Source organism: Erythrolamprus reginae, chromosome Z (genome assembly GCF_031021105.1).
Source record: "Erythrolamprus reginae isolate rEryReg1 chromosome Z, rEryReg1.hap1, whole genome shotgun sequence".
Taxonomy (NCBI): Eukaryota; Metazoa; Chordata; class Lepidosauria; order Squamata; family Dipsadidae; genus Erythrolamprus; species Erythrolamprus reginae.
The window spans coordinates 141663249-141684898 of NC_091963.1; the positions used below are offsets into that span (position 1 = coordinate 141663249).

At 38.1% G+C, this 21650-nt stretch overlaps 1 protein-coding gene and 1 pseudogene across 1 annotated transcript; both read right to left on the bottom strand.

Moving 5' to 3' along the window:
• Nucleotides 1-435: 435 nt before the first annotated feature.
• LOC139154226 (vomeronasal type-2 receptor 26-like) lies at nucleotides 436-15935 on the bottom strand. The gene is made up of 6 exons (XM_070728654.1): nucleotides 15772-15935; nucleotides 14952-15129; nucleotides 9363-10217; nucleotides 5317-5544; nucleotides 4945-5071; nucleotides 436-1355 (listed from the first exon to the last, which is right to left on the bottom strand). The coding sequence occupies exons 1-6, from the start codon at nucleotides 15933-15935 to the stop codon at nucleotides 436-438; spliced, it is 2472 nt and encodes an 823-aa protein (XP_070584755.1).
• On the bottom strand, nucleotides 13694-14102 carry LOC139175678 (histone H3.3A-like; annotated as a pseudogene).
• Nucleotides 15936-21650: the final 5715 nt, after the last annotated feature.

The window sequence follows — 21650 nt, forward strand, 5'->3', positions numbered from 1 at the left end:
ACAAATTTAAAATTAATGGTTATGTGGCTAAAATTCTTGAACAGATTTGAAGCCGATGAATCCCAAAACACAATATAACATGATCACAAACCCTTCATTGCACTCCATTGCAATTTCCTGAGACATTGAAGGGTTATTAAAAATGTGGGAATGTAATCAGCTATGAGGCACAAATAGTGCCTTGTAAAGAGAGCAGTAAAATACAATGAACCTCATTTCCTCCATTCATTTCCTCATTTTAGACCTAGTCTTTTGGGAAACTTGGCCAACAATATAGAGCAATTACAAAAGTTTGGTAATATATCACCAAAGAGAATAACATAGTTTATACTACATATTTTTAAAATATCGTTTTTTTTAAAAAAAAATCCACATTAACAATGACAAAATTATTTACAAATTATATTCATTTATTACAAGCTGTTTGTCACTAAATCAGAAAACGTTCAGTTGCTCCATTGTTATTCTTCTTAGCTGTTTCTTACTGTTCAGTTCTGGTTTTCTTATTATAATATAACATTTGGGGAAGAAAATACAAGTCAGCAATCCACTACTAGAGGACAAAATGGAAAAAATCTCCATGGCCACTGTATATTTCCCCTTTGTGCTCAAGTATGTGGGAACAAAGGTGAGCCAAACACTGCTAAATACCAGCATGCTGAAAGTGATGAATTTGGCTTCATTAAAGGTGTCAGGCAACTTCCTGACCAGGAAAGCCACTATGAAACTAATAGTTGCCAGGAAACCCATAAATCCAAGGACACAGTAGAACATGACAGTTGACCCTTCATTACAAATTAATACGATTTCCTTTGGCGTGGAATACATGTCAACATCTAGGAATGGAGGTGAAATTGATAGCCATATGATACAAATAATGGCTTGAATAAAAGAGCAAGAAAGGACAATAGAAATTCCCAGTCTCTTTCCCATCCATTTTCTAATTCTGGACCCTGGCTTGGTAGCCATAAAAGCCAGAATTACAATGACAGTCTTTGCCAAAATACTAGAAACAGCCACAGAGAAGATGATGCCAAAAGTAACTTGCTGCAGAAGGCATGTCCATTGATGAGGCTGGCCAATAAATAGCAAAGCACAGAGAAATGAGAGCAGAAGGGAGATGAGGAGAATATAGGTGAGAGTCTCATTGTTGGCTTTGACAATAGGGGTGTCATTGTGTTTAATGAAGAGCCAGAGCATGAAAATAGTAAGGAGTGAAAAGAAAATAATAAAACTGGTGAAGGTGATCCCCAAAGGTTCTTCGTAGGCCAGAAATGTTACAAATTTTGGAATGCAGATATCTTGCTCCTCACTGGGATAACGATCTTCTGGACATTGAAAACAGTTGTCCATGTCTGGGGAAAAAAATACAGAAGCAGAATATTGTATTAAACCAATGACATTCAAATTTTACAAAATCTTGAATACCATTCAGCTTAAAAATTGGACCAAATAAGGAAATGGATTCTCCCCCCTCTCTTTGGACCATTTTATTTATCTGTCTTTTTGTTTTCTCTTATTTATGAGCTTCCACAGTCAGACCAGTTTAAATAAGTAAAAGAAAATCAAATGGTCTTACTTCCAATTGGAAATCAAATGGCCTTGGAGAGGAGCGGCATACAAATCTAATGAATGAATGAATGAATGAATGAATGAATAAATAAATAAATAAATAAAGTTTAATCTAGCCAATTTCAAAATCTGCTACAAAAATATATGCCACCAAATAAAGGCAGAATGCTTCAACTATTACAACAAACAAGAGTAAAACCTCTTGTGCACCAAATCCAACTGTACCTTCCACAACTTTGTAAATAACAAACTCAAGGATTCAAGACCCATTCCACCACTAAAAGGGCCCAACAACAAAGAATGCTACAACAAATAAATCAAAGCTAACCTCTTCAATACATTCTTTGGATCAGTCTTTGTAAACAGCAATGGGTCATCCCACAAATTTCCTAACCGCAGCTCAAACACTCACAGTGACTTAACACAAATAAACTTCACAGAAGACAATGCTGAAAAAGCACTATATGACTTTAAACCTTCTCTATCAATTGGACCGGATGGTCTATATGCATACTTCCCAGAAAAGCTCTCAACAATCATAGCCGAACCAGAAGCCAAACCAAAGCATAATCTTTAAAAAATTATTCAGGACCAGCTCACAAGCAACGGTCATCCCCATCTTCAAAAAAGGATATTCTAGTCTAGTTGAAAACTACAGACCAATCTCTCTGTGCTACATAACTTGCAAAATCATGGAATCAACCATAAACCAATCAATTACCATCCACTTAGAAAATAACAACCTACTCTTTAACAAAAAATTGGTTTCAGAAAAAAATATCTTGTATCCTGCAACTCCTTCACTGCAAGAACCTATGGACTACACATCTCAATCAGGGCAAATCAATAGATGCAATTTACATTGACTTCTGTAAAGCCTTTGACTTAGTGGCTCATGACAAACTACTTCTAAAACTCAAATCCTACAGCATCTCAGGATCCCTACATGGCTGGATAACTACATTCCTATCAAACAAACAACAAGTTGTCAAAATAGGGAGCTAATCCTGTTTTGGTTAACAGCGGCATACCCCAAGGCAGCGTACTAGGACCAACACTCTTCATACACTTTATAAATGACCTTTACAATCACATTACAAGCAACTACTTCTCTTCACCAACAACTTAAAACTTTTCAACACCACTGATAACATAGCTACTCTCCCAAAAGACCTTGACTTTGTGTCTGAATGGTAAAACATCTGGCAATTCCAAATCTCAATTAAAAAAATGCTCTGTCCTACACATTGGCAAAAAGAATCAGAACACCAAATACAAGCTGAATAAACAAGACCTTACAGACAACCCACACTCCATAAAAGACCTTGGAATACTCATACCACACCCACTGCAACATCACCAAAAAGGCTTTTAGAGTTGTTAACTTAATCCTATGTAGCTTCTGCTCTGGTAATCTCACACTACTAACCAGAGCATACAAAATTTTTGCTAGATCAATCCTTGAATACAGCTCATCTGTCTGCAACCCACACCGCACTTCGGACATAAACACTTTAGAAATGTCCAGAGATACTTTACTAGAAGAGCCCTCCACTCCTCCATTCTCAAGAGAATACCCTACACAACTAGAAAGCTTTAAACTAATCATCTTAAACGTGACATAAACACAGCCCATAAAATCATCTGCTACAATGTTCTTCCTGTCAATGACTACTTCATCTTCAAACACAACAACACATGAGCACACAACAGATACAAATTTAAAGTAAACTGCTCCAAACTCGATTGCAGAAAATATGACTTTAGTAACCGAGTAGTTGATGCATGGAACTCACTACCTGACTCTTTAGTATCTTCACCTAATGCCGAAAACGTTTCCCTTAGATTATTCACTGTTGACCTTATCTGATTACTAAGAGGTCAGTAAGGGGCATGCATAAGTGCACCAGCATGCCAACCATCCCCTGTCCTAATGTTTCTCTCTTACTAATATTATGTATATAAATATTGTTTTATCTTTATATAATACCAATATGTACTAGACTAAATGAATGAATAAATGAATAAATGAATGAATGAATGAAGGAATAAAAAACTTTCTTCCTCTTTCCTCTTCTATTTTAGACACTTATCTATAAAAGCTTCTTCTGGTGTCTCATAGTGCTTTTCAAAAAGCAAATGGACTTTCCTAATGAGAGGATTGGTTGTCTTTTGAAAAGCACCTTTGGGACAATACTCATCTCTAGTGATATAATTTCCAGTAGTCAAAAATATGCATTAAAACTGTTTGCCTAAACTTGCATAGTTTCTTCTCTGGAAATATTGTAATGTTAACTAGAGCATACAAAACATTTGATAGACCAATTCTCGAATACAACTCATCTGTCTGGAACCCATACTGCATATCAAGCATTTACTATATTTAATAATAATAATGCATTTAAAGGAGTCCAGAGATATTTCACGAGAAATGTCCTCTACTCCTCTGCTCAAAACAGAATTCCTTATGCCACCAGACTTCAAATTTTGAGCTTAGACAATTTACAACTATGCCACCTTCAGTCTGACCTAAGCATAGTACATAAAATTAACGGCTCCAATGTCCTACTTGTCAATGACCACTTCAACCACAATAATACATGAGCACACAATAGATACAAACTTAAGGTAAATCAGACCAAACTCAATTGCAGGAAATATGACTTCAGCAACAAATGGTCAATGCCCAAGCCTCCAAAACTTTAACCTTAGATTATCAACTGTTGATCTCATGCCTTTCCTAAGAGGTCTTTAAAGGCCATGCATAAGTGCACCAACGTACCTACCATCCCTGTCCTAATGGCTCCTTTTATTGTATCCATTTCATGTATTAGTAACCATGTTTATACCTATATCTGTTGTTCAATGCATGCTTGACTGACTGACTGACTGACTGACTGACTGACTGACTGAACAAATGAAAGAAACGAATGAACGAACAAACAAACAAACAAACAAACAAACAAACAAACACATAAATAAATCTTAGTCTACAAAGACCAAATTTATTTGGTCTCATCATTATTATCACCCATTTCCTCCCACTTAGGATTGTATGATTGTAAGTTGTTGCTTGTATCCTTAAGATTTTTATTAATATTGATTATTTCTTAATTGCTTATTTGACCCCTATGACAATCATTACGTGTTGTACCTCATGATTCTTGACAAATGTATATTTTCTTTTATGTACACTGAGAGCGTATGCACCAAGACAAATTCCTTGTGTGTCCAATAAAGTATTATATTCTATTGTCCAATAAAGAATTATATTCTATTGTCCACTTGTCCAATAAAGTATCCTATCCTATCCTATCCTATCCTTGCCTGGAGCACAGACTGGAAGTTATTTCTGTCCATGACATTGCTTACCCTTGCGGTTTGAAATCTTCCCTTCAGGACAAGATATACAATGATAGCAGCAAAATGGCTTTCCTTCCTGCTTCACCTTGCTATAGCCTGAATGGCAACTGGGATTGCAAAGAGAAAGGGGCTGCGTCTTCTCAGAAGAGACAAAAAACATTTTTTTTCTGTTATAAATGTGCATATTGACAGTATCTAATTCTTTTTACGATTTCCACATATCAGATTTAAAGTCTTTGAGAATAAAAGTGCATGAATAAATGTATAATCCTTGACAAGCACTATTTTTCAGATTAATGTACTTTCCACCCAAATCAAAGACAGATGGAATGCAAATTGCCATGCATATAAGGAAGAGGGTGATATGAGACATAAACCTACTTGATTAAACCTGTGTGTCCACATTATAGTTTTCTCTGAAGTAGTAAACATTTCTTCTTTAGAAGACAGGGGTTGTAGCTCTCCAACTTTGACTCTAAAGAAGGATTGGTTGTGGAATATAACCCAATTGATAATATCAAATCCAGTTTCCAGTTCCCCATTTGGAGTGAAGTAAAGCGTTTCCCCAACACTGTTATTAAAGAAGACATGTCTCACAAAATAGTTCATCTTAAGAAGGAAAAAAGAAGGGAAGGGGAGGGAAGAGAGCACTTCATTAGTATGTAATAAAGGACATTAATCTTTCCCCATTTGAAGATCTATTCCACTTTAAACGGAAGAAGGCAAATAATAGGAATCAGAATAGTATAGCAATGAAAGAGGAAATAATAATAATAATAATAATAATAATAATAATAATAATAATAATTTATTAGATTTGTATGCCACCCCTCTCCAAAGACTCGAAGACTCAAAAAAAAACATTTTTTGCAGGAATACTAGGCCTGACCCCTTGAATAGACATTATACATTAGGATATTCTACAGTGACCATCATTGACTTATATCCATGTCTTTATAATGGCCAGTAGGAATATTCTGAAGGAACAGGATGAAGAACTAAAACCAAAACAGCAGTCGGATAGAAGAAATTTCAATTTGAGGTAAAATAATAATAATAAGAGAAAATGTCTCAGACATATTGAAATTGAAAAAACAATTACTGCCAACCTGCCTTCCATTGAGGACCTGTATACTGCCTGAGTCAAAAAGAGGGCTGTAAAAAAATGTACTGTCCCTTTGCATCCTGAACATAAACTGTTTCAACTCCTACCTTCAAAATGTCACTACAGAGCACTGCAGACCAAGACAACTAGACACAAGAACAGTTTTTTCCCCAAACACCATCACTCTGCTAAACAAATAATTTCATCAACACTGTCAATCTATTTACTAAGTCTGCATTTCTATTACTACTAGTTTTTTCTCATCATTATTATCACCCATTTCCTCCCACTTAGGATTGTATGATTGTAAGTTGTTGCTTGTATCCTTAAGATTTTTATTAATATTGATTATTTCTTAATTGCTTATTTGACCCCTATGACAATCATTACGTGTTGTACCTCATGATTCTTGACAAATGTATATTTTCTTTTATGTACACTGAGAGCGTATGCACCAAGACAAATTCCTTGTGTGTCCAATAAAGTATTATATTCTATTGTCCAATAAAGAATTATATTCTATTGTCCACTTGTCCAATAAAGTATCCTATCCTATCCTATCCTATCCTTTTCTATAATATCCTTCCTATCCTTCCTATCCTATAATTCTCTCTCTCTCAAAGATAAATAGAATGAGCAGGGGAGGAATTGAATGAAAGTGAATAGGCATGCCCAGGATAATGTTACATAATCCTATCTGGGTCAGTCACCTAAGCTTAGTTTTCCAAACTTTCAGACTCATGCTGTAGCACATTTTCAGGAACCTTCTCTCTAGCAAAGTGTATACTTTGGGCTGTTCTTTGTGGTATTTATAAGGTACCTGTTGTATGTGGCTTTTATATGTTGATTGAGGTGTTGATGTATGACTATTAAGTCATTGGCTGCTATTTGCTTGTGCTGCCAAACCCTTGATAAGCTGACCATAAATCAGCACTCCTGTTGACTGATGAGGTTTCCCAGTCTTCCCTGGCTTCTTTGTGCCTGCTCGTCCAACAATCTTAGTAGCTGCAAAATTGAATGTACTGTACTTGTCAGAGTATAAGATGCACTCCCCCCCCTCCAAATCAAATACCGCCATTTTTGGCCTCCCAGAATTCTTTCCTGTGCATCCCATTTTTGCCTGGGGGCTGGGAGGGTCAAAATGTGACATGGGGGGTGGAAGGTGAAAGGCTGGCCTGTTTCCTACCAAAATGGGGTGGAGCTGGCCTTCCCAGCCCCCAGGAGAACTCTGCAGGCTTCCCAAAGCGTCTGTGTACCCTGCATTTTTGTGGAAAATTGGGCTATTTTTGCAAAATGGGACATGCAGAAGGTTTTGGAGGCCTGAAGAATGCTCCTGGGGTCTGAGGAAGGCAAAAACCTTTCCCCCCTTGTTTATCTCTTCAAATTCCTGCTGTGTCTTATGCTCTGGTACGTCTTACAGTCCGAATAATAAGGATATGTCTTTTTTCATTATAGTATGATGCTACCAATTAGTTTGGGTCTCCTCATCTGGTTGCTCACTTGTGTTCTTGCAATCAGGTGGTTATCTTCCTCTCTACCTGCCCTAAACAGTCACAGGGGTAATCTATGCAGCATAAGACACATACTCAGACATGCAAGATTGTTAGTGTAACATTAAAATAAAATTACTAGGTAATAAAAATAAAGGGAAGGTTGGAGACAGGATGATAGTTGTTCAAAACAGCTGGGTCCAGGAAAGGTTTCTTGAGGAAGGAACACACAAATGCAAGGAGGCAATTGTGTGCCCCTCCTCAAGAAGCCTTCCCTAGACCCAGCTGTTTTGAAGAATTATTGTCCTGTCTCCAACCTTCCCTTTATAGGTCCTTGAATGGTCCTTAAATAAAGCTGATTATCTGGGTCCTCAGCAGTCAGGATTCAGGCCCAGCTACAACACTGAAATTGCTTCGGTTGCATTGATGGATGATCTCTGGCAGGCCCAGGATAGGGGTCAATCTTCTATCCTGGTGCTTCTTGACCTCTCAGCGGCTTTCAATACCATTGACCATGGTATTCTTCTGCATCAACTGGAGGGGTTGGGGGTCCGAGGCACAGTTATGCAGTGGTTTCCCTCCTACTTCTCTGGTCAGTCACAGTCGTATTGGCAGGTGTCCAGAGGTTCACTCTTAGGTCCCTCCTTTGTGGGGTTCCTCAGGCATCAGTCCTCTCACCCCTGTTGTTTAATATCTACATGAAACCCCTGGTGGAGATCATCTGAGAACATGGGGTGAGTCATCAGTATGCTGAAGATACTCAGCTATACATCTTCACCCCATGTCTTTGAAAAATATTCAGAGACTGCAAATAGTGCAAAATGCAGCTACATGAGCTATTGTGGGGTTCCCAAGATCTGCCCATATTTCAACAACACTCTGTGAGCTGCATTGGTTGCCAATTGGTCTCCGGGCACAATTTAAAGTGCTGGTTATGACCTTAAAAAGCTTTACATGGCTTAGGACCAGACTACCTACGGGACCGTCTTCTGCCTCATGCATCTCAGTAGAGTTGACTTTCTCCGGGTCCCGTCAGCCAAACAATGTCATCTGGCAGGGCTTAGGAGAAGAGCCTTCTCTGTAGCAGCCCCATCCCTCTGGAATGAACTCCCTTCAGAGATATGTATCACCCCCTCCTTCCTGGTCTTTCGTAAAACTCTAAAGACCTACCTCTGCTGGCAGGCATGGGGACCATGAGCCATGAGATTGTCCCCAGATGATATGAATTATTGAATTGGATAAATGTGGATGACTGCATAAGGAATTTTAGATTTTTAAAAATTCTGTATATGTCTTTTTAAAAAGAATTAGATTTCTCACATATCTTGTTTGCATTTACAATGTTGTACGCCACCCTGAGTTGCTTTGAGAATGGTGGCATAGAAATATAATGAATGAGTAAATCAATAAGTCAATATTTGTTAATACAATATCACATAAGTTGGGAAAAGTTACATGAGTAAATAAACAAATGTCAGCTGAGCAGGTAGTTCATGGGATGACCAGGTTCAAAAGATGAAAGGTGCAGATATTCTATTTCGATGTCAAAGATTCAAAATGTCAAGTGGTTCATCCAGTCTGCCCTTATACTATTTCCTGTATTTTATCTTAGGATGGATATATGTTTATCCCACGCATATTCAGTTACTGTGGATACTGTAAATAAATGAATGAATGAATGAATAAATAAATAAATAAATTTGGAACCCTAAACCTAATCTGATCCATTTCCAAAGAGTGAAAAACCTGAAACCTCATAATGACATGCCAAAGGTTAAAAGAGTACCTCCTTCAGGATGATTTCCCTCATATCAACTTGCTCAAACTATTACCTTCCAGACAAGGATCTGTCTTGCTTTATGGATCCTCGCTGTCCTCTTGAGTCCCAAGGAAAGCATAGTGTATAAAGCATGTGCCACAGCATAGACTGAATTATAGATGCTGTAGCTATGGGCAGTCATACTTGTCTCAAAAATAGATGAAAGAAGTGTATCCAGCTTCTCCACACCCGTGCAGGTCACTGCTTTTTGGCTGTCCAATGTGGATCCAGGAAACAAACATTCAAATGCTTCTTCCCAGAAGGGCTGAATAAACCCATTTCTGTCTTCCTTTTCCAAGATAGGTTTTCTCATACGAAGAAACTCCTGGAATCCTAATATCTCCTTTGAATGGATTGCGAAGCTGAGGGCACCATGGAGGAAGTCTATATTCTCATGCTTTTGGAAGGGAAGAGATATGAACTCCATCTGAGCTGACATAACCCAAACTTTGCATACTGCTATTTCTGCTATATTCTCATATTTTAATATGGTGGGAAACATTCTAATAAAAACCATGGTCTTAATATCACCATAAATAACAGAAACATTAGCAGTGCTTTCAGTTACAACATGGTATGTTTGAAATCCTTCTGTCACCATCTTATCAATGTTATCAACAAAAGTGATTATTGGGAATCTTTTAATGTAATCAAAGCAGATTCCTTTCTGAGAAAACATGGGAACAACTTTCTGGACAAACCTCTCTCCATTGTCATCGTTGTCATATAATACCCCAATCCACTTCCACTGGAAATGTAAGAGTAACTGAAGAATTCCTCTGCATTGTCTGTTGACATTTGGGAACATCTGGTGATAAAAAGCAACCTGAGATTTCCTGCTTAACTCAGCAGAAGAACCATAAATGAACTAAAATAGAAAGAAAAAAGAAGGCACAGGACAGAGATCTGAAAATTGATTAAATATTTCTTTTTTAAAATTTTATTTTATTTAACAAACATTAAAACCATTGGACACAATGTTACCATCCTGTTTAGGTCATTTCTTTATATAATATTTACATAACAACAAATAAAGTTTTTGCTCATCATACATTACTATTTGGGTCTTAAATATATATATATCTTGTCCTTATTTATTTATTTATTCATTCATTCATTCATTCATTCATTCATTCATTCATTCATTCATTTATTTATCTAACCCTTGTCAGATTTAAATTCTTCAAACCAGAAGAAGGTTCTTCCTGGTTTGGACTAGTTCTATGGAACTGGTAGTATGTCATATTTCTCATTAATGATTTCTAATAGGAATGATTCTGATTTTATGTCAATGGCATCAGACCAGAATATCTCCGGGACCACCTTCTGCTGCACAAATCCCAGCGACCGATTAGGTCCCACAGAGTTGGCCTTCTCCAGATCCCGTCGACTAAACAATGTCGTTTGGCGGGTCCCAGGGGAAGAGCCTTCTCTGTGGCGGCCCCGACCCTCTGGAACCAGCTCCCCCCTGAGATTGAAACTGCCCCCACCCTCCTTGCCTTTCGTAAACTCCTTAAAACCCACCTTTGACATCAGGCATGGGGGAACTGAGACATCTTCCCTGGGCCTATACAATTCATGTATGGTACGTTTGTGTGTATGTCTGCTTTAATAACAGAGTTTTTAAAATGTTTTTAAATTATTAGATTTGTCTTGAATTGTTTTATTGTTGTTGTGAGCCGCCCCGAGTCTACGGAGAGGGGCGGCATACAAATCCAATAAATAAATAAATAAACTTTGTGGCCTGGTCACTGGAACTAGCAGTGACCAAGGTCTGCCACATCCCTGAATCAGTTCTTGATTAGGTGCTGCCATCTTGTTTTTGTGTGCATGCGCAGAAATTGGTTTTATAGCACTGTGCATATGCATCCATGTAAGCCTTGTGCATACATCTTTGTGGCATGTAAAGGAGTGAACCAGTAGCAAGGTAAGACAGAACCCACCCCTGCTTCAAATCCTTCTCTTACTTCTCTGACTCCTTCTCCTTTCTATCAATTGAAAGTTTGTCCCATATTTCAAAGTATTCTGTCTCAACTTTGTCTTTTCTAGTCTGTCAATTTCTGCACATGTCAATATTTTGCACATGTCAATATTTCACATGTCAATATTCTGCACATGTCAATATTTTCTTCATTATTTTTTCTTCCTGAGGGTTTTTTAATTTTTCCATTATTGCATATACTGGATGCATTTGTTATATGCAGCATTAAATATATTGTCCTTTGTCATATTTCTCATTAATGATTTCTAATAGGAACAATTCTGATTTTATGTCAATGTTTTTTACTTAAAATCTCTTCTAGCAATGTTTTAACCTGGTGCCAAAAATTACTTACTTTTATTCACAACCACCACATATGTCAGAAAGAACCTTTCACTGTTTTGCATTTCCAACATTTTGATTAATGTTTCCTGTACATTTTTGCTGTAGGTGAAAGGTGCCACCTATAAAACATTTTCTATAAATGTTCTTTATAAGTTGTAGCCAAAGTTAGTCTCCTATTCCTCTCCCATAATTTTTGCCATTTGTCCAAATTAATATTATAACCAAAATGTTGAGCCTAAGTAACCATAGTTTCTTTAACTTATTCTTCTGCCATTTTGTATTCCAATAAATATTGATAGATAGTTCCTTCTCAATATCCATTCTTTTTTATCATTCATTCATTCATTCATTCATTCATTCATTCATTCATTCATTCACTTACTTATGTACTTACTTACTTACTTACTTACTTACTTACTTACTTACTTACTTACTTACTTACTTACTTACTTACTTACTTACTTACTTAATTACTTATTTGACATCTATGCTGCCCACTCCCACAGAAGTGTTGCTTGGACAGGAGCATGAATTGATAGCAACGAGTTTTAGAACCCCCTAAATTGTGGGTTCTAAATCTGATCGTGACCTTTCCACTGAAGTTGTACCTATTAATCAACTTTCATTTGCATCCTTTCAAACCAGTAGGTGAGCAGAAGCTGAGGCAGGAATGGGAGCTCAACCTGTTACATGGCACTTGGGTCTTGAGCCCACCTGATAAGCTGATCATCTTTAACTGCTAAGCCCTCGTGCCCCTAATCAAGTTTATTCACTGACCCCAAACCCAAATCATTTTTATGATAGCAGAGACAAATCCTACACTGTCTAATGTCAAAAGCTATGAATCAAGGGCTCCTTCAGAACTATTTTTAATATGAAAATATTTTAATAAATACTTTCTCATTGCTGAAAGACCAAGATGTCATTATTTTAATTAGAGAGCTTATTTGGGTGACAGCTGATCTTCATGTCAAAAAATGTGTGTGTGTGTGTATTATTTTTTATATAAAACATTTTATTTAAAAATGTTGACACTACAAAATATAAAACAGCTATTACAAATGCACATAGTGTATACTATATCTGGCATGCTTATGTTTCTTAGGAAACAGTAAGTTACATTGTGGTTAAGACTTGTACTTTGCTCAGAGGTGGGTTTCTCTTACCTTCCCTGCGGGTTCAGAAGCGTGCAAGTTGCACCAGAAATATTAACCTTCTGCGCGCGTTTTAAGAGCGGCAACTGGGGAATAAGTTCAGCAGTGTGGCAAGGTGGCCACCATTACCAGTTCAGCGAATGGGGCTAAATTTCTGCCACTGGCTCACACGAACCGGCCCCAACCAACAGCAACCCACCATTGACTTTACACCTTCAGAATGTTCACATTCTATAGCAGTGAACTGTTAAACACTTAAATCAAGTTATAATCAATTTAATGCAAAGGAACCCTGTACACATTTAAATAAATTCTAGTATTTTACAATTTTAGCTACTCAATAAGTCATTAACATAAAGAAACATGCATGAAAAGCTAGAAAGATCACCCATCCCTTCTGCATATTAGCAATTTGTCACTACTGAGTAACAGGGCCCACATCATTGAGTTTTATGTGAACAGCCATTGTTAGCTTTCATCCTGAATGAAAGATGGAATGACTTAACTAGAAATCAGAGGTAAGTTTGAAATGGTTCTGACCAGTTCTGGAGAACTGGTAGTGGAATTTTTGAGTAGTTTGTAGAACTGGTAAATACCACTTCTGACTGGTCCTGCCCCCATCAATTCTCTACCTCCCGAGTTCCAGCTAATTGGAGATTTTGCAGTTACCTTCCCCCACCATGCCCATCAAGCCATGCTGCACCCACCAAGCCACACCCACAGAACCTGTAGTAAAAGAAATTGAGTCCACCACTGGTACAAATGTAACATATTATAAACAATTTCAAACAAAAAACCCCCCACAAATTGAAACCAAAGTATTATACAGAATTTACTACAAAACACCATAAACTTTGCCTCCCTTTAAGCCCTCTTAACCTGTATCCTATGAGCCAGCTAGTTGTCTTTGGGCATAAAGGTAACTCTCTTGGCATGGATGGCACACAGATCTGTGTTTTCAAACAGACCCACCAAATAGGCTTCACTAGCCTCTTGTAGTGCACTAATGGATGCACTCTGGAACCTTAAGTCTTTCTTGAAATCTTGGGCAATCTCCCTCACGCCTCTGAAATGGAAGTTTGTGAATCAAAAGTTCTGTTGACTTTTGGTAACTGTGAATCTCACACAGTGCCCCAGTACCAGGTCTGTAGCAATGTGGTCTCTTGAGTCAACCAGTAAAAGGAGCCCTTTTCCTAGCAGCTTTAGTAGCCAACTGTTTACATGGAACTTTGCCACCAGTGGATTTTTGGGTAGCCTGCTTGGTTTGGGCCATTTTTTCCCCACTATTCTCTTTTACGAACAAATCCTTTTTCAAAAAAACTATACTTCTGCTATGAATATACAAATAACATGTACTGTGCAGCCTTCCTAGAAATCTTAACTGCCCCCTCTCTCTGCTGGGATCAGTTAAGCTTGTGTCTGTGTTTAGAAATGATAATGCTTGAATGCTTGGCTGCATAGCTAGAGGTATAACAAGCAGGAAGAGGGAGACTGTGATCCTGCTTTATAGAGCACAGGTGAGACCACATTTGGAATACTGTTTTTATTTATTATTATTAAATTTGTATGCCGCCCCTCTCCGCAGACTCAGGGAGGAGTGTTCAGTTCTGGAGACCTCACCTATAAAAAGATATTGAAAAAAATTGAACGGGTCCAAAGAGGCTACAAAAATGGTGGAAGGTCTTAAGCATAAAACTTATCAGGAAAGACTTAATGAACTCAATCTGTGTAGTCTGGAGAACAGAAGGGGGAACATGATCTAAACATTTAAATATGTTAAAGGGTTAAATAAGGTTCAGGAGGCAAGTATTTTTAATAGGAAAGTGAATGCAAGAACAAGGGTGCACAATCTGAGGTTAGTTGGGGGAAAGATCAGAAGCAACATGAGAAAATATTATTTTACTGAAAGAGTAGTAGATGCTTGGAACAAACTTCCAGCAGACATGGTTGGTAAATCCACAGTAACTGATGTCTGGGATTCATATATATCCATCCTAAGATAAAATACAGGAAATAGTATAAGGGTAGACTAGATGGACCATGCGGTCTTTTTCTGCTGCCAATCTTCTATGTTTCTATAACATATGAAAATAAAATTTTAAAAGAGAAGAAAATAACTTACTTGTGGAATCTTGTAAATGGACAGGATAGCTGCCATGTGGATAAAGATCTCTGAATTAGGACCTCCAATGACGGATACTGGATTGTTCTCTGGATCACACTTGTAGTTAGGAATGAACTTGCCTTCAGATGAGAAGAGTTCCATTGAGGCATGATATGACCAGCTTGCAATAAAATGACTGTTATAGATATGGAAGCCCAGAGTGAAATTGGGCAAAATATGAGGATTTTCATTGATTTCCTTTACAGCAAATGCCAACGACAAAATGTGTTGGTAGAGCTGAGTCACCACCCTGAAATGAAATTTAAAGGCTAACTTGCACAGAAGTTGATCAAAATATGGCTTATATTATTAAAGCAATAAGATTTCTGGCTAATAAATGCCAATTTTATCTAATTTTAATAACCATGAACAAATATTAATGTATATATATTTCATTTATCTATCAAATTTATTTGCCACTGATTCTCATGGTTCAAGGTAATCTTGTCAATGTTCACCTACTACATACATATAAAATATTTTCAACCATGCCACAGTATGAGCAAAGAAATTCACCATCAAAATCACAAATATTCAAAACATTAATGTAATAATACTGAATATAAATGGTGAGAGATTGCATGCAATTTTACATCCAAATGTTTGCTTGGATACCACAATCCAAATATTCTTAAGCGATTCCAATATTTATCAATAGGGACTTGCATAGTCAATCTGTGCCTTTATGGGGGAAAGAGAATAGGAGAAAATATTAGCAAAAGAAGGTTCAGGCAGAACAGAGCAAGACTTTCAGAAATACATTTTCTATGCCTCTTACTCGGTTTCATAGAAAAGGTCAGTAGAAGGTCGTTCCTGAAAGGTTATTGTGTTTGAAAATATGTAGATCTGAGACAAAATTCCACCAAGGATAATATCTCCTAACTGATAGTATTTATGAAGAATTGGAAGAGGATTATTGATGATGCAATTCATGTGAGGCATTTTACAGAGAACTTCAGGCAAAAATATTACTACCAGGATTGAAAACTTGCATAACATAATTCCTTTTTTTTTTTTTGTAATCACTTTCTTTGATTTCACATGATCTCTTATTGACTTCTTTGCGCAATAGCATAGCCTTATTTGAAAGACTAGTCTTCTAGTTTAGGTGACCTTTTTAGTCAGATAAGCATTTTTAATAAATTAAATAAATTTCTTCAAATCCAGATCAGAATAGTACACCCTTCTCTTTGATTGCAATTTTGTTTGACATGTCTCACTTTTCTGGGGACTTGCAAACAAAGCAAAATAATTGGGATTAATTTGATAATTATCTGAAAGGTAATTCATTTGTTTATCATTGAAACTTCTCTGAAATCTCACAAAAACATTTATTGTATCTCTATCTCCAAGTCTAGCTGGGAATTGTACACAGTTCGGTTTTAATTTGCAGTTTTGATGATTATGGAAGCTCTCATGAGGCATGGAGAGAACTAAGTTTGATTATAATTTGATGATGACAAGAAACATCATGTTTGTATTTCTTATTATTAACATAAGAGATTTTGAAAAGAGCTATCAAAGAATAAACTATGTTTACTCTATCTTAGCAAATGTCATTTGTTTTGCACATGGACTAAGGAGGAACAAGAATAAGAATTTATTCTCATAGAAAGTAACCCAAACAATGTATGCCAAGCAGGGGTGGTTTTTAACTTACCTCACTGCCAGTTCACTTTCTCCTGTGCCACATGGCACAAAAAATAAAAATACCCCCTGCCCTCCAACAAAACCCCAAAACAAGATGGTGATATATGTGCAGTGCTGGAAATTTGGCTTCTGCGCATGCTCAGAAAGAAAAGAATAATCTAAAAAATCAAAGTAATTTTTAAAAATTAAACAAAAGATGGCAATGCCCATGAACAGGCAATGACTAAACTGGTTCTATGACATCATCATGACTTCATCAGTGGGTCACTACCAGTTTGTGCAAACTGTTCTGAAACTGGTCAGAACCCACCTCTGATGATAAGAGAGAAGCTTGCTTTCATGTTACATATTTTGAATGGCACTAAAGGTGTATCTGTGTCATTTTAGCGGGTAGATGGGAGCAGAATATTTCAAACTCTGATATATGACAGACATGGCAGAGGATGCACAGGCAAATGATGAGACAATTGGAGAGATAAGATGAAGCAATAGTTGTCTTCCAGAGGTGGGGTTCACATAATTTCACCCAGCACCAAAAATGTGAGCATGTGCACGCCTTCTGGGGATGCATGTGGGCTTTTGTGCATGTGCTCTACTCATGTACATGGCTTGCACACATATGTGCACAGCTTGAAAACATGGCTGAATAGGATAGCATAGTGCTGTGCTGAGGGGAGGGGGTGTTCCACACATATCAGTCCAAACCAGCTGAATACCACCTTGGATGTTTTCTTTTTCATTCCTAGAAGTGAGGAAGGACCACCCTTCCTTGCAAAGCAGTCTTGAAAAGATGCTCCCATTCAACTTTTCTGAAAATAAACAAGAGCTCAATGATCTTCTCAGTTCTATCTAGCTGAGTTGAAATTCAAAAAAAAACAAAGAAGACTCTGGATAAGCCTGTGAATGGGGATGAAAACTTTATTTTTGCTACCATCAGCCTAAAATTTCCTCAGGCTATTTAAAAAAAAATCCTTCTCAATATGACTGTGTAGTTTCAGTTTCTTTCTTTGGTTCAAGACAACATTTATATTTTCACCACCTTTTCATTGGTAGATGCTTCTTGCTTTGTTCAGGTCCAAACATAATGATAAAATAAACTTGAGTAAAGAAAAACCAAATATTGTGAACAAAAGCATGTTGCGGGTAGGGAATTTGGCTATGTTGAAACTATCAGGTAATTTCCTTCCTGGTTAGAAAAGTTGACAAGAGGACTTCCGGTGGCAGCCGAGCCGCGTTGGGAGGCTGGAGATAGAGCTCCATCCCCAGACTTCCGTTTTTGCCCTGGCAGTCACGGAGAGTCCAATCTAGAACAAGGGGTTTCTGAACATCAGGGGGAGTATTCACCGTTGCCCCCAAGGTGTAGGATAGCCCCACAGCACCAGGAGCAAAGATCCGGGGGATGATAATGGCCGGTGCCCAGCCATAGCGGCACCTCCACACAAGAGGAAGAATAAAGGGAAAAAAATTGAGAAGTCTAACAAAGTGCTTGGATCAACAGAGAAGAAAGAAGAAAGAAGATAAAGTGATTATTACTCCTACAAATAAAATTGACACAGATTTAATTAAGGCAAAGAAGAAGGCAAAGAAATTTGCCAGTGTGAGTAGATTTAAAGTATCAGGCCTACAGTATTTTAAGCGATTTTCAGTTTGGATTACATGCAGGCTGGTCAGGTATTTCAGCCAAAAACCATGCACCTGATCAGTACCAGGGGATGTCCAGTTCTTTACTTTCTTCACTCTTTTTGCAATCATTTCAGGTGTTAATTCCAGCTGCTGCATATTGCTCTTTGAGAATTTTTTTCTCAGACTCCTTTATCCACCCAGCAGTTTTGTTATAGTCCTTTTCAACCTCCAAGAGATCTTTTCAGAAACCGCTTTGGTTAAACTGATGGATGACCTCTGGCAAGCCTGGGATAAAGGCCATTCCTCTATCTTGGTACTTCTTGATTTCTCAATAGCTTCCAATACCATTAATCATGGTATCCTTCTGTGATGACTAAGGGATTTGGTGGGTGAGAGGCACTGTGTTACAGTGGTTCTCCTCCTATCTGTCTGGTCAATTGAGTTGCTGTTGGTAGGGGGACAAAGGTCAACCCCCAGGCCCCTCCATTGTGGAATGCCACAGGGCTCAGTTCTCTCCCCTCTCCTATTTGACATCTACATAAAACCACTGTGTGAGATCATCCAATGGCATGGAGTGAGATATCAACAATAAGTTGATAATACTCAGCTTTACATCTTCACCCCAAGTCAGTTCAGTGAAGTGGTAGATGTGATGTGGCAGTGCCTGGAGGCTCTGGGGTTCTGGATGGGAATTAACAGGCTTAACCCTGACAAGACTGATTGGCTGTGAGTACTGCCTCCAAAGGACTGTAGCATCTGCCCATCCTTGGTTCTGGGAGGGGGGGGCAGAAATTAACCCCCCTCAGAATGGGTTTGCAATCTGGGTGTCCTCCTAGATTCTCAGCTGAGACTAGAACAACATTTCTCAGCTGTAGCTGGAGAACCTTTGCACAGGTTTGTTAGCATACGAGTTGCGACCCTATCTGGATCATGAGTCTTTCCTCATGGTCACTCATGCACTTATCACATCATGGCTCTATTATTATAACATGATCTACATTGGGCAACTCTTGAAAAGCATTCAGAGACTACAATTGATCCAGAATGGCTCCCACATCACACCAACAAGGAACACCCACATCACACCAATGAGCTGCACTGGCTCCTAATTGCTCTCCAGATGCAATTCAAGGTGTTGGTTATTATCTATAAAGTCCTACATGGCTGAGGGCCAAACTATCTTCAGGACAGCCTCCTCTCACATAGCTCCCAGTGACCTATAAGGGCCCATAGAGTTGGCCTACTCTGAGTCCCATCGGGTAGACAGTGTTGGTTGATGGAGCCATGGGGGAGGGGCTTCTTTCTGGAACTAGCTGCCTCCTGAAGTCCATACTGCCTCCAGCCTGCTGGCCTTCCAGAAAGTCATAAAGATCTGGCATTTCTGGTAGGCCTGGCACCATTGATCAATTCGATACCATCTTGATCTGGCCACTAAAGGATATAAATGATCTTTTAATGGGTTTTTTATTTTTATTTTTACTGTTTTACATGTTGCAAGCCACCCAACCAAAGAAGGCTGCATGTTTTTGATGTGGGAAACTGAGGTACCGGGCAGCTAAATACACTGTCCCTACTCCAAAAGCAAAGACATATAGTAGGGGATGGGGACTGAGGAAGCACTGAGGAAGACACCCAAGAAAACTCAGGAGAAGTCCTCCAGAGTTTTACAGGCAGATGCAGTGACCCCAGTTGATACTGCAGATGAGTCCCAATTGATGGTGGATGGGGGACTCCAGCTCGACAGTTGTTACAGTGACAACGATGGGGAAATGAACCCAATGGTAAGTATGGCAATCTGGCCCTTCTATCTCCCCATGATACTAACAGCCCAGAAGTGTCAAACATGTGACTGATTTATCAATTTGGGTATACCTGATGCCTTATGAGCTTAGCAACAACTGCCAGTTTGGGACTGAGAATGAAAAATGTCAAGGCCAATGCAGTTTGAGTAAATGGATGGATTGCTGTTGAGTGGGGTGCCAGCTACCCATGTCATGGAATGGGTGAAGCTGGAGTTCGGCCAGCTGTGGAGAGAGCAAGCACATCTCTGAGAAGCCTGCCACATCTATGGACCTCTCAGAAGGATAGGATTTGCAGACAGCTGATGCACAGCAGACCAGATGGGTGGTGAAGGATGTGCAGACACAGAGAGTATGTTGTACCCTAAAACAGCATGGCATGCTGGATGAAAAGATCGGACACTGCAAAGACGTGGATAAATTGATGATGTATTGGGGAGGGAAGTATATGGGGAGGGGTCAAGGGAGTGAAACTATGGGGGTAAGGTAGATAGCATTTAAGGGGTGGAGGGCTAAACCCCAATAGCACTGACTTTGTTTTCTTTGTTGTTTGTCACACTGTGCCAGGTTTCAAGCTTACAAAATAAAAAATGAGACACAATTTACTTTGCTGTCCCCATTTCTTGTCTGCTAAATGCCAGAACATGACAGAGGACTATTGAGAACATTTTTGTATCTTGGATATTTCAATATCTCAAATGATAACAAGGAAACAAACAAGGCAAGCATGTATGCCCATGTGTAAACTTAATAGGCTTTATGCAATACAGACATATGCTTTCCAAAGAATTAATTACTGAATTGTCAAAGTACTCAGAGAGTACTTTAAGTACTGAATTCTCAATTCTGGAGATTGAAATTACAAGAAAGGACAAATAAAATAGAGTCCTCTTTTCTTTATGTCCACACTACACTGCAAATTTTTGAGTCCTGACTTCAAGAGGCTTAAGAGTCTGTTTTTATTCATCCAGCTCTTTGGATATTGGCAAGCAGCTTTAATACAGGTAAAAGTCTTTTTACAAAGTTGATTTTCCTGTTGTGATGTACAAATATCAAATGCTTTATATAATGCTTTAAAATTGGGATATATATTTTTTATATTTCTGAAGTAGTGTAGACATGGACAATATCTTGATGCCTTCCGAAAATACAATGTCTACAGTGACACTAGAATTCTGTCAGACTTTGAAAATACCTTATTATCTTCATTACTTAGAATATTGAAAATCAATGTAAATATGTTTAGTCACATTGCAACTAATTTTCAATTTTTAAGCATAATTGAGTGTGGGATGTCTATTCCTAAGTGAGACAGTTGTTAATTTTACTCCCATATTTGCCAATTGGTATTAAGTGAAGCACAAAGTTGTTAAATCAAGCCAGCTTCTCTCATAGACTATGCGTGTCCAAAATCACTTGGGAAGGTCTGGAATGTTGTAACAATTGTAAATGTGATGTAACAATTGTAAATGTGATTGTTACATGTTGTTTGTTATCATTGTTGTTAGCCGCCCCAAGTCTGCGGAGAGGGGCGGCATACAAATCCAATAAATAATAATAATAAAATAATAACTTGTAAATCACT